This window comes from Salminus brasiliensis, chromosome 2 (assembly GCF_030463535.1).
Source record: "Salminus brasiliensis chromosome 2, fSalBra1.hap2, whole genome shotgun sequence".
NCBI lineage: Eukaryota > Metazoa > Chordata > Actinopteri > Characiformes > Bryconidae > Salminus > Salminus brasiliensis.
In genome coordinates, this window is record NC_132879.1 from 45277562 (window position 1) to 45293462 (window position 15901).

Below are 15901 nucleotides of genomic sequence, written 5' to 3' on the forward strand. Positions count from 1 at the left end.
TGTGTGTGTGTGTATGAATGTATGTGTGTGTGTGCTCATGAGACTGCCATTTTGAGAAGATGAGGTTAAACCCAAGATCTGGTTGAAATACTGGTGGTAGTAGTAGGGTTCTTGGGAAAACACTGCAGAAGGGCAAGTCTGTAATTTACAGCAGTCCAAAGAGTGTATTCCGCTTCTCAACAACAGCTGCACTTACACTACATCTGAATCATCCACCTATCTGTCCATCTCCTGCACAGGCCTGCCAGGTGTTGAGTGCCACTTCCATGCTGTGCCAGGCCCCGGCGCTGCCCGGCAGTTTAAGCAGGGAGGAAGTAGTGGAGAGACCAGAGGAGTTTGGCTTCATCCTAGACAACGTTCAGGCCGTGCTGGCCCTCAAGAACATCAACTTCCTCTATTACCCCAACCCAGTGTTCGAGCCCCTAAGTCCGTCTGGAGTGCAGGAACTCAAGCCTGGATCTCCTATTATTCTGAAGGTACTGTAAGGTTTACTCATGGATCTGTACTTTTTGTATTAACTGCTCAAGGCAAGACAAGTGTGCACAGGCCATGGCGTTATTTGGCGTTAATTAAGGCTGCAGGCTTGTCTGTGCTCCGTAACCCAAGACCATGTCAAACACACTAACCCTAGCAGTCAGAAAGAATTGCTCGGAAATGTCATGTACTGATGTTTAGCACCTGCTTTTGAAGTAATGAAGGAACCTGTTCATACACACAATGTCGGAGACTGTGGTTTGGTTCCCAGTCTGGGTGACTATGCTGGGTCCTTAGGCAAGACTTCTGACACCTTGTTGGCCCACCTCTGTAATACGAGTAACGTAAGTGTTAAGTGAGTGTCATGTAAACTGTAAATATACATATTGGACACAGAAGCACGAACAAGGCTACCCCACATTGATGTAAAAGTTAGTGCTGGCTATGTCTTGCAGAGTCCATGCTTTGTTGACAGGTCAGAGCTGTTTTGGCTGCACGAGGGCAGCCTACATAGTGTTAGCCAGGTGTTTTTAATGTTATGGCTAATTAGCGTTTGTGTGATATTGTAAAAGTAAATGACTCCTGCAATACATGGCACAAATATCGCGGGTCATTCAAGATATTGGCAAATGTGGCAAAGCTCAAGTTGTACAACGCCCAAAATTTAAATCTAGAAGACACTCGAAAGGACGTCTCAGGGGATTCCAGGCTTCTGGCAGCTTTAGTGAGTCAGGAATTTAGTCCCCTACACTCTCGGGGAAGAAGGTACTAAACTATCACAGAGATTTTTTGGTGTGACAGTGATGTGTAAATCGAGTAGTCACTCCCATGTCTGTGGTTTAACTAAGATTGCTTATCACGTGTGGCGCGTGGTCTGCCATAAACATTACAGACGTCCTGCAGTAAAATGACATTACCCACCTGCCCATGCATCTTGTGCAACCTGAGAAGTGTGTTATGTGTCTGGTATTTTTATATATATATTTTTTTTATTTGATTTATGGTTTGGAGTAAACTTGGACTAAGATGTCATGTGACAGGATTTGCTGCATGTATAAATAAGCGAGCACACCAGTCAGTTGTAGCAGAGTGCAAATAATAATGATAATAGGGTTGTAGCATCTCAGAAAGCTTCAACTTACTAAGTTCCCAACATCAGTGTAGTTTATCTAATAGGAGGGCGTATTGGTATTGGTACTGTTTAAGCTTTGTTAGTCTCCATTAGTCTTTTCCATTCTAGCGTCTGTTCTTTGCTTGACATGCAGTTGCTCATATGAATTTTCTGAATGTCTGCTTGCAGGGCAGGAACTTCCTCCCCCCCACCCCCGGTGGCAACGGAAAGCTGAACTACACAGTCCTGATCGGAGAAAAGCCCTGCACCTTAACCGTATCTGACACCCAGCTGCTGTGTGAGTCACCCACACTAACTGGACGTCACAAGGTTCTGGTGAGTGAATAATAGTGCATTGTGGATAATTCATCACGTCCACGGAATTCTCTTTCTTCAGTGGTGAAGTGAACCTCTGTCTGTGTGTATATGTGTGTGTGTGTGTGTATGTGGTTATTGTCCGGCTTTAAAGGCAGACGGAGAGACAACAAATAGCATCCCTGTAAGACATATTAGAGCTGGGCAAAACCTAATAGAGGCTTCATTTGTGATTTGAGTGGGAGCGCTGGGCAAACGCCACCTGGCCTGCTGACAGACGAACGGCAGACAGAGCTACAGATCCGTTTACCGTCACAAGCACACAAACACAGCAGGCATTGTGGGTCCGTCTGCTGCCGATCTTTGTTTGCTTTAAAATTGCACATTAAAGTGCCAGCTTTCCGCCCAGACATGCATTTAAGTGCACCTCTTACTCCATATTTAAGAATGCCTTTATGGAGGTGTGTGCGTGTGAGCGCGTGTTTGCGATGCATTTAGATTTATTTCACATTGAAGCATGATCCACAGCTCCCTGCTGTGTTTCAGGCTCGCTACATTAGGTCATGACATGGTCTAAATGATGTGCAACTGTATTTATTTAGAGAAAAAAAAAAATCTCTCTGTTAAAAGTAGCAAGGTTTTATATGCTTGCATTTACCTTTTTTAACCTTTTTTTTATTTCTGTTATTTCTTTTTGTTGCTCACAAGAGATTACAGATACACATAGCAAGAGCAAACCGCCTTTACAAGAATCTCATTTCTGATTTATGAGACTTACTCTAGTGTCCCCAGTGAGAACAGAATATTAAAAAATCTAATGAAAGATTAAATTAAATGAAATATGAACAGAAAACATAGTTTAATAGAAATTCCTGAAGGCTAACCCTCCTAGGCCCCCCATTGCATATATGCATGCATGCCTTATTGACAAATATGTGAATTCTTTATTTTATATCCTTAGTATGTCATAAATACAGACACAAACTGGTCGATACTGTAATGTATACTCTATGTAATACATCACACTATGTAGCATCACAATTGCAAAATTGCACAATTGACGTAATTGGTATTTGAGTCGTTATTTGCACTGTGTTCAAAATTTCATTCCATTATATGATAAATGGGCCAATAGAAATGCTCCAAAATGAAATGGAATACAATCTTTCTACAGTGACTTCTGTTAAAAGTTAAAGGTGCTGAATAAAGTTGTTCTTTGATGTATAACTATGATATATGTGACTTTGGTTGGGGTGCAAAATGCTTAGCTGCAGTTTTACATGCCTATTTCACAACCCTGTTATTCTACTTCAGAATAAAACATGCTGATTTTCCTTTTATGGATGAATGATGGGGAAAAATATAACATAAGCTCTGCTTTTATTGGCTGAAACGGTTTTGGAGACGTTTGAAGTTTTGCATGGCAGTAAAAATATGTAACTTTATAATGAATGATAGAATTATCTAATTACATATAAGTAGTGTAAACAGGCTGTACAGCAGAACGGCATCAATAACCTAACTTACCTTGTCCGTTTAACATGCATATTTCCTGTGTTTTCTCCAGGCACGTGTGGGTGGGATTGAGTTTTCTCCAGGCGTGGTCCACATCACCTCTGACAGTCCACTCAGCAGCACGGCCATCATCAGCATCGCCGGTGCCGGAGGCCTCCTCATCCTCTTCATCGTCATCGTCTTGATCGCCTACAAACGCAAGTCCCGCGAGAGCGACCTGACCCTCAAACGCCTGCAGATGCAGATGGACAACCTCGAGTCCAGAGTGGCGCTGGAATGTAAAGAAGGTGAGTGCTGATTAAGTGGTGAGCGATTCTGAGGGCAGTAAAAGTTGTTGAGATGGCAGCGTAGAGAGTCCCTACAGTGTTAGAAATTACAAGTGAACACAACTTGAAATAGTCTGCAAACTTCTTTCCTGCTCATACAGCAAGAGCACATTAGCTGTTGGCACTTGCACTCCAGGCCACATTGCCTTGACCACAGTTCTTTGACACCCTGCAACAAAGGAATAGCTCTGCAGAAAAGTCTGAGTTAAAAGTTAGCTTATGCCACACTGAACTTCAAGAAATCTAGACTTTCTAAATGAGATGTAAATCTGTGGCATAACCTTAACTGATAAAAGCGGTTGCAGTTATAAACCTGCTATACAAACTCTTATTCACCGCCTCTGCACTAAGCTCCTGATCATGAAAACTGAAGCTGAAAAGGAGATATATATTGTTAGATTATGCAGCATTAAAGAAAAATAAGGCATAAAATACATCCTGTATCTGAATATTGTCTGAATATGTATTTAAAAGAGAAGTGTAACCATGTCGGTACCTCTGGCCCATGAGTGCCTTGCTCAAGGTCCCAACAGTGGCAGCTTAGTGGACCCGGGTATCGAACCCACAATAATGTTAGCAATAACCCAGAAAGCTACCACTGCCACATTTCTCTGTCCAGAACCCAAAATGAATGTGTGTGTAAATGCAGTGCAATCAACAAGTAAAATACTGTATGTCCAAATGTTTGTGGACACCCTTTCTAATAATGAATGCATTCAGCTACTTTAAGCACCAACACAGATGTGCAAATGCACACACATACAGCTTTGTCTAGTGCCTGTAGAGAAGAATTGCTAATAGAATAGGACTCTCTGGAACAGACAACCATGAATCTGTTAGCAACATGCCTAATGCCAGGCTTGGGGTATATCCAGTCTTTTGGGGATGAGTGGAGACAGTTACTCCAACAAAAACAGGATGAACTCTTAAACAATGAATGTGCAGGTGTCCCAATACTTTTGTCCATATGGTGTAGTGTGGATTATAGGATTTATAAACAGTGTGTGTGGTTTGAACTATGTATACTTACGCTCTGCTCGCCTCTCACACACCATTCCGAGTGCTTCCTTGGGCGCCAGAACTAGATTACTTCCAATTCTTTTAGCAAGTTCAAATGGTGTTCTTCACAGCTGGGAAAACGCATTATACTTGCCTTAGCATTTGTAACAGTAAATTTAGCCCGCAGCCTGCACTGGATTAAATGTTCTTACACAGAGGAGCTACAGTGCTGTGCCCAGGTACAAAACTGCATTCTTGCACTGTGCTGACAGAGGTAATCGAAGTACAGTATCCTTTAGCCGTAGCACTGAATTATCCAATTGCTTTTTATTGATCCGTTTAAGTAAATAAGTAAACAGCTCAGGACTAATGGAAGCGTTTTGTAATTTGCAATGATCAGGGCTCATCTGATGTCATCCTGTTGCTTCCCCCCAGCCTTCGCGGAGCTGCAGACCGATATTAATGAGCTGACCAGTGACCTAGATGGAGCGGGCATCCCTTTCCTGGACTACAGAACCTACACCATGCGTGTGCTCTTCCCTGGTATCGAGGAGCATCCTGTGCTCAAAGATCTGGAGGTTGGCCATGTTCTAGAACACACTTCACTGACCCAGAAATACTAATGTGACTAAGAATACCACAAATGAATGAAATCCAGTGGGGAAAATCCAGTTGGCTAGAGCTGCTTTAGCATTATTTATGTAATGCTAAATTGCACCTTATTAGCTTGTGTTTGTTTTTAGCAGAGTTAGCGTGAATGCAGATCGACTCTGTAATTCTATGTTTGTTTGCCCCCTTGCTAACCCTCTGGCCTGATTTGTCTTCTTGGTAAATGTCCCTCAAACAGCTCCAGTTATCGGTCCCCGGTACAGATAATGAGTTAACACCGAGTACAGAGGTCTCAGACTGATGGACAGGATATTTTACACTGATGGACAATTAAATTGAAATACTCCCTCACTTCCTCTCTGGCTCCTACTCTCTTACTTTCTCTTCCTCCAGAGATAATGAGCTGCTCACTCGTTAATCGCAGTAATGACATGACACAACTGTTTTCTGAGCACAGGGAGGAAAATGAAAAAGCCTCATAGAGTGAAATCTACAGCACAGCACAGGTTATTTATACCAAGTTATGACAGTGATGGACATAGCTAATCGCATCTCGCCAGACAAGGCAACTCATCCTAAAAGCCAAGGCTTAGATGCCTGTCTCTGATGAGCTCTGGTTTTAATAAGCTACGTTAATTAAGCCTTAAATGGAATCAACATCCCCTCACTCTGGAGGAGTTAAGAGAGAAATGGCATGTAAGTGTCAGTCAGTCAGCTTGCTTCTGGATGGTGACAGGTTTGTAATGGTTATTGATGGGACCAATGACATGTATTAGAAAATATCTGCATTCTAAATTGCTTCTCATCTGCTGTCAAGATCAAATACATGCTGTCTAATGACCCTCAAATGAGGTAAGATAAATATAGCTGGCTTTAGAAATAGTGTAGTGGAGATATTTACTTGTTTTAGTTTTGGCAAATCATAATAAATCAGATTTGACTTTACACATTTGACAAGGTTTATCTAAAATACTTCCCCTTACAACTTTAATTTGAGTATTTGAACTTGAAAAGGCTGCATGACCGTCCCTCTTCTTTTAATCTTCCCTTAGTTGCTTATTCGCAAAATGAGTACGCTTGTTTTTGTAGTACCTTTGTGGCCGCAATCTCTTCACTGTTGGTTTGCAGGTGCCAGGCTACAGGCAGGAGCAAGTAGAGAAAGGTCTGAAGCTGTTCGGCCAGCTGATCAACAACAAGGTGTTCCTGCTGTCCTTCATCCGCACGTTGGAGTCTCAGCGAGGCTTCTCCATGAGAGATCGTGGCAATGTGGCTTCTCTCATCATGACCGTGCTGCAGAGCAAGCTGGAGTACGCCACTGACGTGCTCAAACACCTGCTGTCCGACCTCATAGACAAGAACCTGGAGAGCAAAAACCACCCCAAACTGCTGCTCAGAAGGTAAGAGCATCACAAGGAAGGCACTATTTGTAGTTGCAATTTCATGACATTTCATTAAATTCTGAAGCAGCACCAGCAATAATTTAGTGCATGATATATACTAAATATATGTAGATGTAGAAAGACTGAGAATGTATAAAAATGTATAAAAATAAGATGCCACTTTTGCTGGGTTACAGACTTGTAGAACGTAGATAATCTGCTTCTCCAAAGTACAATAAATACTTTGACAAATATCAGTTTTGGATTATAAGTCAAATTTAAACATATGACCAATTACTTTTTTAAGTAGTTAGTTGCTGAGACTTATATGATTCCGATATTATCGTGCATCCCTAGAACTTATCAATACATTTAATTGTCGCAAAAGGCTACGAGAGACTGTTGTTATGGCATACTAATGTTTTAGCTTGACATACTCATCTGGAAATAATAACAGTAGCCTAAGCTTACTGTCAGCCCTGACCTGTCAGATGTAGACTATTTCAAACCTCATTAGCCAGAAATGAACAGTGCAAGTGTGGTTTCTTTCCAGCTGATGGAGTTGAAATTGAACCAAACAGACCTGACAGTGTAGTCCCACTCATTTCAGTCGCTGAACTTCAGTCTGTCTCCATTTGACTCTCTCTGTGAACAGATGGATCAGATGGATCACATTATTATTTTATGTGACTAAAACGTGACAGTTTGGTTAAATGTAGTGGACTGAGTGAGTGAGTGAGTGAGTGAGTGAGCAGATGAATTTAATCTGGGACAGAATTCTGACAGTACTGGTCAAAACAGGCTAAAATATTTCTTCAATTTAGTCCAACTGAACTTTTTGTGAAAAAGCTTTTGTGCAGCACCATCATTCCAGAGAACACAGTTCCACTGCTCCACAGCTCAATACTGGGGGGCTTTATTACCCCTCTATCCCATGCCTGGCATTAGGCATGGTGCCAGAAGGTTCATTTTCCAGAAAGTCCAATGCTTTTGGCAGTACTTCTCCACAGGGACTAGACCAGCTTTGTGTGTGCATTTGCACATCTGTGTCAGCAATAGGTGCAGCTTAAAGTAGCTGAATGCATCTATTAGAAGGGGTGTCCACAAACCTTTATATGAAAGATAGTCGGCTCCATTAATTTTAGTGGCATCTGCTCTGTAGCATGAATGCCCCTGCTCAGCTCAAAGCCGTCTCATTAAATTCACATCAGGACCATCAATCATAGCACTTGTCGGCATGTGTATTAAAAAAACAGTGGCAACTGAGCACTTTTACAGACCTGTAGATGGAATTTGTCAGGCATACATAAAGTTGTACATGTGTTTACAAATGCAAACTTTAATCTACATTCGCTTGCTGAGGTTTCTGGTTCTCAAGTTCTTTCCTCGTTTTTGGACCTGAGATATTTACACTGTGAGTACGTGTCATGCTTATGTTATTGTGTAGACTGTTAACGAGACTGAAGGGTACAGAACAAATATGTATAAAGAACATGCCACAGGCCACTTTATTAGAAACATCTGTCTTCGCCTCGCTGATGTACAGTTAAAGACTGTAGCTCATCTGTTGGTCATTCTCAGGTCCTCACCAATGATCAGTTTTATCTTAGTGGGGTGAGTTTATACATAGAGAGGGCTCATGATCACTGATGGACAGAAGATATACCATCGATGAACAATTATGCTTATATACTCCCTCATTTTCTCTCTTTACCATACTGTTACTTTCATTCCCTACCATAAGGGTGGGCAGTTTGTAGGAACTTTGCACATTGGCCACTATGTCGAAGCATAGCTGTTTCTAAGCATACATGTTTGTCTATGTACTAGCAACACTGCTACAAATGCCCAGGCATGTACTAACTCACATACTGAAGGTCATGTTCCACCCCATAAATTTACCAGGACACCAAGAGAGATAAGAAACATCACACACACACACACACACACACACACACACACAGATACATGTGTGGACACACAGATACTCACACAAAGCCTCACCTGTCCGCCATACGTGCTACGTTCACATGTGTTTAGATGGTGATATGCTTGTAGGAGCCAGCTCTGATGACCTCAGAGGAACAGATCATGATGCATGGGGTAGAATGAAAATAATTGCATTTGGTGACATTGAAATACACACTCCCTCTCTCAGAAACATGAGATGCTCTGACACATTCATCATTAAAATATAATTATGATTAATTAGCCCTGGATCCAATTAAGAAAGCACTAAAACCTGTGGGATGGAGGGAATTCTCTGAATCTCAATTCTCCATGCAATCAGTTCTCCTGCATCTCCACACTACAGTGCCACAGACGCTGTTGTGGCTAAAGTAGAAGCAGAAGCAGGCACTGTTAGAACAATCAGGCCAAACTGTTATAATGCTATCATGTTTTTTGCACACATACAGGATTTTTGCGGGATAGGGACGATATATATATGCATATTCTCCATCACACCAAGACCTCATATCTCAAAAATGGCAACTTTACAGGAAAAGGAAACAACCTTCTTATATTTCAATGAAAATCAATGTAAAACGATTGTATTCAAAATAATTATGGAGCATTTCTATTGGTCCATTCATCATAGCTTTCTGACACAATGTAAAGAACAATGGCCAGATTAGCATTATGTCAAAAAGTAAAAAACAGCAAAAATGGAAATACAATATAAACGGCCATATCAGAATATTATGATCACCAACAAAATAGTGGGAATAACAACCCTTGGCTCAGATTACACTAGTGAGACATTGTGGCATGCACTATATTAGGTTGCCAAGATGCTGCCATCTTTCACCTGGTAATCTATCATCTCGCCATTTGGACATCAGTCAAATCATCTCCTTTGCCCATGACAGTGGTTTTGCACTCTCCTACAACTGACTGGTGTGCTCGCTTATTTATACGTGCAACAAGCCCTGTCTGTCTGTCTGTCTAAAGCACACAGAAACAGTAATTGCCAAAAAATGATAATGAAACAGACCAGTGCTAGAGCGCATTAATGTGATGAACAGAAAAGGTCGTTTTCATGTTTTGTTTATTTGTCAGCTTTTTCTTTACTTTCATTTTAAAAATGGGCTGCAAGAAAACTGTAGGGCATGTTTTGTTTTGCAGGAGGGAAAGTAAATTGCATTCCGCGTGCAACACTTTAGCCTCCAGGCTTAAACGAATTGTTCCCTCATCAGCTTACATTTGTCAGGCTGGAGGTAAATCCACATGGCCAGAACAGGTAATCATTTTTATTGATTTACAGTAAAGAGGCGTCCACATAGGCTCCAGCCCACTGGCCGCCTAAATCTTTTTTCTTTCCTTTTTTTTTGTTTTCCTTTCCATTTTTGCGATCCAATCGTTCAAGAAATCGAACACAGCATTACTGGAAGATTTTATCCCCGCAGTGAAAGTGGTCCCAATGATGCTTGGCTTTAATTACAAGCTGGGAGCAGTTATCACCATGAGGATGCCTGTAAAGATGCTTTCGAGCTGCGTGACTGCATGAGTGGAAAGCTCTTCCACAGCATGTTACTGCGGGAACCACACGCTTAGCGTGGGTGGCATTATGCTAAATTACTTTTAAAGATAAACTCTGTTTCTGCCTGCTGTTTTTATCTGACTACACTGAAAGTAATAAACATTTTTCAACATGGTCTTTTCAACATCAATATATCTATGTAAATTAAATTTTGAATATAGTCAATATAGGTAATTCAACTTATTTGTAGTAATTTTAAGTATTCCACTGCCAGGTCATTTTTGCTTGTTTCAATTGTTATTGTCTACAAAATTAGCTCAATGATTTAAAATAAGCAAAAATAAGCTGATAATCTTATCATATACTCACAACAGGGTGTTGCAAGAAATATTAGCTATATTGACACTATTTGCAGTACTTTTACTTGCCAAGATAGACATTTACCAGTGAATGCATATTACAGAATACTATCCGTGCTGCACATGATCCCAAAAAATTTATAATATACATGAATTCCATTACGAGAACTTTTAATCAGGGTTGGATCAGAGAAGGATCTGCAGCTGTAGAGATGCAGAGGTTTCTAATTAAGTACCAAAATTGCACTTCTGGAATTCACCGCCTGGAAAACGGACGAGGTCTCGTGACATTGGGAAGTTGTTCGGATTGGGTCTCAGGAAATATGGCATTGTACAGGCACTGTATACAGCGACAGATGTCTCTTACATGCTCTGCTAAACATTTCAACAATCACAATTAAATGGCCCTTATGCCAGTGACTGACAGCTGACAGCAACATGAAGTCATGAAGGAGGGAAATAGCACTTGAAAGCTCTCAGTCTGCACATGACAAAGGCTTTGTTATCGCTGTTACAGGCGCTAGAAAGTGCTGACACATGGTGTATTGACATTTCAATGAACAGGACTGAATATATGGCACAGTCGATCTGATTTCCCTTCCACCCCATCGTTTAGCCGCAGTCTACTCATTCCCTTTTGGGGGACCAAAGCTATAAACCCCACCCTCAACGACAGCCCCTCACCACCACCACCAAACCCCATAATTCACCCTGTGACAGGCATGATTAATCGAGCCTGACAAAAGGAAGATTAATCACACCCAGAACTCGGGAAGACATTTAGCAAAGGTAAATAAAGGGTGTCCCTCAGATCCCAATCAGAACTCCATCATAGAAGGAGAGATTATGGAGGGGACAGACAAAGGACAAATACATTAACTAGACTTGTGTGTTTACAGGGACAAGGCTGTTTTAGGAAAGCACACAGAGTGCTCAAATATCAGCTAGCTGACATAAATCTTTTTCACAAAATACAAATTAGGTGGAGCAGTTCAGATTAAAATTGTTCTGTTGTAGGATGTGCCTTTATCTTCTTAAAGCTTAAGGCTATGTTTTGCACTGTGTGTCGTCTGGAGTACACTTCCACAAATGCTTGTGTCAGTGATTTTGTCACTTGCAAACCTATCCAAGCCTCATTTCTTTCAATTCAGTCAAATCTTTTTGTAGAGGGATTTTAACAACTGACATTGTGCGCAAGAGGGTCCAAAAAGGCTTCCAAGGGCCAGAAAAAGAAACTTTCTTGAGATGAAATCCGTCCTTTTTTGACAAAGTGAGCTTATCTATTGGATAGAGGTGTTCGAAAAAAATGTATATAAGCAAAAGTGACTTCTAAATAGTACTAAAACAGGGTTCTTTGACTCTTTGTTGGGTAATACAAAAGGTTTTTCACAAATGCACCAAACCAAATTTAACTAAATAAACATTCAAGCAACCCAATTTTCTATATAGAACCATTGCTTCTACTAAAGAACTCTTTCCCATGTTTGAAGGACCCTGTTTTAAAAGTCTAGGCTAAATTGCTTTGAGGGCATATTAGTGTGTAACGTTATGGAATATATTATATAAGACTGGTGAACAGTGTCTTGGACTGAATAACTCTAGTTTAGGGCGATATGGTAAAAATACTATACCACGATATTTAAAGACATTTTTCACAATACATGTAATTACAGGCTAAATACATCAGTAGTGACAGATTCTCAAAAAACTACTGTTCAGATACTCTCTTGTGTTGAACACGGTTCAAGGGTGATTTTTATTCAACATCTTCTGCACTTTGTCCAATTAAACCAGTGTAATTACACTTATTTTATTTGAAACATGCAGGTGGTCAGTGTTTATTAAGCACTAATAATATGCTCAATATGTTTAGAAAAGCACATTGTGTATCACAATTACAAAATTGATCACAATACAATAAAATATTATCATATTGTCCAGCTCCACTCTAGTCCCTGCAGGTATCCATCTCTAGAGTGTAAGGAGGTTCAGTGGCACATGCAGGTGGCACCATGGTGTTCAAACTGGTCCAGATGGCAGGCAAGCAGTAACACCAAGTCAAGGTTGATCTTTCACCAGCATCAAAACGGACATCACAAGCCTAAGAAGAAGCTCCTCCTACCTCAAGGGCTGCTATATTAATGCACAATTGCACAAACTGGCCATCTGTTCTCATGCACAATTTGTCAGCCACCTTCTGCTCTCCTCATCATTGGTCAGTTTCTAAACACAGGACAACTGCTGACCAGATCTTATTTTGGTCGTTGACCATTCTCAAGCACACCACTGACTGAAGAAACTGGCCATTTATGAAGGACTAGAGGATGGTTGGCCTATACTATACATCAACAAATGAGCTGCAGTCTCTAAATGTACATCAGCAAACCAAGGTGGCACTGATGAACTCTCACACACCTGCGCAACAGGGACATAGATCGCTAAGACGAGCTTAATAACATAGCTAATAACTACCTAATAGTCTGCCTGTATCCCTCTCTCGCTCCCTATACTCTCTCTCTCCTTCCCTCGCCGCAAACATTTTCTTGATTACTAAAGCAGTGTTTAAAATGTAGTGAGGCAGGATGGCTTTGGCAGCAGGCTCCTGCCCAGCTCTACCCCTTCTTCCTTTCCAAGAAAGCATGCGCGATGGCTGTGCCCCATCTGTCCTGCCCCAACCTGGGTTCACACGCGCGCGCAGGCAAAGCGAACTAACGAGCGGCTTCTGCAACCATCTGTCACATTCCCGCGCCATCCAGACTCGTCCTGCTCGCTCCTCTCCGCACACGCATTCAAAAATAACCCCTCGTCTCCCACGGCCTCGTTTCGCAGCAGCGTCCAACATTAATAAAAACTACAGCAGAGAAAAATGAGAGACTTTCTTTGGGTTGCGCGTGTGGGAGTGTAAAACCAGCCTTCCGTTCACTTTCAAATGCGCATGATGAAGGCATTCGCATGCACGCGGTCATCCTGTTGCATATGCCTCTGTATCAGAGCTGTTCCCTCCAAGTATCATACGTGCCTTCTGCCTGTCTGTCATATTAACATCGATCCCAGTCAAATACATCTTCTAGAACCTGAAGATGATCGTGGTGATAATGTAAATGTGATTGCGTAATAATGCTTGGAACATCAGATCAAGGGTGTGATTTTAAATGTATGCCAGCATGTGTGCGAATAACAAGCTAAAGAGATTGTAGTAGAGTCAGCGAGGGTTAGCTTTTAGCTTAGCATAAATTCCCACTCGCCTCACCTTCTTCAAGCTATGTTCGGTTCTACGTTCTCCCGAAGTAGCCATTGTGTTTAGCCTCAGGCTCAGGCTTTCGCTAGTGGGCTTAGTTTATGTACATTGTTGACTGTTACGTAATGTAGTTCACGTAGTTTACAGTGTTTAAGGTTCACAGTATGTCATTTCAATGTGCCAAACTCTCATTATTCCATAGAAGAATTCCATATAAACTGTGGATCGATTGCGGAATTCCGAACATCGCTTTTCTGCGCACGTTTTTGCAGAATGGTAGGACCTGGGATCATCTGTTTATTGCTTTTCCTTATTTGTCTTGATTATAAGAGCACTCAAGCATCGAATATCAACGCTTTCTGGAGTCATGGCCGTGTAGGCGACAAGCTAAAGCAGTCACATGACAGAATTAAACCGATTGCACAATCCCACATGCAGCACCAGGAGCGGTTTGCTTCCATAGGTGCAGCAGACTGCACCAGAGTCTGTTTTAAGCAAACCCCCATCTTTTGTTGATTTTAGGAGGCCCAGAGATCGGTTCTCTGGGCCTCTCCCAGGCTTGAAAACAGCTTTTACACTTGACCAAACATCCCGAACTCTCAGAGCAAGTGCTCCGGGTCAGAAAACGCTCTAGTGTGAAAACGCCCTCAGTCTTCTTTCCGTATGAAGCATACACTTTACACCCTAAACTTTTTTTTCATTGATTACAGGTTGAGCAAATGCCTGAGGAAAGAGATGGTAACATAATGGTCCTCTGCTGTGAATTAAGTAGCCAATCTTCCCCACTGAGCTGGAGGGGTGAATTGAAGTTATTTCTGACTTCAAGCTGTGTTCCTTAACACATGTGCTTCAGAGGGATGTGTTTTAACACAGATGGCTGTTTACTGTAGAAAGCAAGCTGTGTGTGTTGTGTGAGATGACTTTAGTGTCATATATATGCCTAAAAGATGTAGTTCAATATGACTATGACTGTGTATGCAATCAGATGGAACATCATGTTTAATGTATAAGATGTTTACTTACAATTTTTCATCGAACCATAACATTATAAACCTTTAGTAGTTACATAACTTTTACTAAACCTTTTCCTAAGCCTATTCAGACGGGGTTAGTTTTACACAGGGAGGTGGGTGGTGTAAGTGCTACGGTGTATCTTAGTGGTTTCCTAGTCCCATTTGATTCCATCATGTCAGTTATTTTTATGGACTGTGAGCTCCCATGGAGTAAAGATGATGTAAAAATATTCGGTGAAAATAAACCCAGGTCATATTAATTCTGTGTGAACTGGCATGTTGGTAAATATTCCATCACATCATGTGGAATTCTGTCTGGGTTTTCTCAAGTATGCAAGCACACAAGAAGTCATTTACTTGTGTGATGTATGTGCGAAAAGTGAAACCTGCAGCATTCTGCACAAATCAAGTGGCAAACAGGAAAGTTTTAAATCCTAAAGATTCTCCAAAAGGCTTCTAAGAGGAACCACAACCATCTGCAGCTTCCTGCAGCTTTAGTGAGAAACTGAGAAGCCTCTCCCATCTTTGCCATTTGTTCCAATGTCATTTTATTCATTAAAACGACAGAATTCCTTTGGTAAAAAAAAATAGTAACTGGGATTCCACAGGATGTGATGGAATATTTACCAACTTGGTAGATTTTTTTTTTTTTTTTTTTTATGATTTGTCATGTGATTTTGCCGGGATCTTTACTATGGTGGAAGCACACAGTCAGTTAAAATGACTGACTGACATGGATTCGGATGGGACTACTATCTCTAAGATACAAAAAAAGCTAATCTCGTCCCAGCAGCTCTTTAGCATACTATCAGTATCTCCATAAAGAGCAAAAGTAATGGGCAGTAATACAAGTGCTGCAACATTCCCTGTATTCTTGCCCTGTCTCTCTCGCTTTCTCTTTACTGCTTTCCATTCTAATGTCCCTCTGCACATCTGCCACGCTGGAATCCTCTAGGAATTCTCACTTCTCTCCGATAGGAAATGGCTGTGTAATCAGGAGGAACTAAACACCGTACTCCATATTCCTGCGCACAGGACAGCGCGCTTTTTGTGACACTTTGCTGCCTCAGCGTTTGGGGCCA

At 41.3% G+C, this 15901-nt stretch overlaps 1 protein-coding gene across 1 annotated transcript in view; it reads left to right on the forward strand.

Moving 5' to 3' along the window:
• plxna4 (plexin A4) overlaps positions 1 to 15901 on the forward strand; it is a 317535-nt gene that overhangs the window by 261121 nt on the left and 40513 nt on the right. The window contains exons 18-22 of the mRNA XM_072672908.1: positions 240 to 476; positions 1775 to 1921; positions 3468 to 3702; positions 5176 to 5318; positions 6478 to 6746. Of these exons, the coding sequence (XP_072529009.1) occupies positions 240 to 476; positions 1775 to 1921; positions 3468 to 3702; positions 5176 to 5318; positions 6478 to 6746 (1031 nt within the window). The remainder of the gene's footprint in view (positions 1 to 239; positions 477 to 1774; positions 1922 to 3467; positions 3703 to 5175; positions 5319 to 6477; positions 6747 to 15901) is intronic.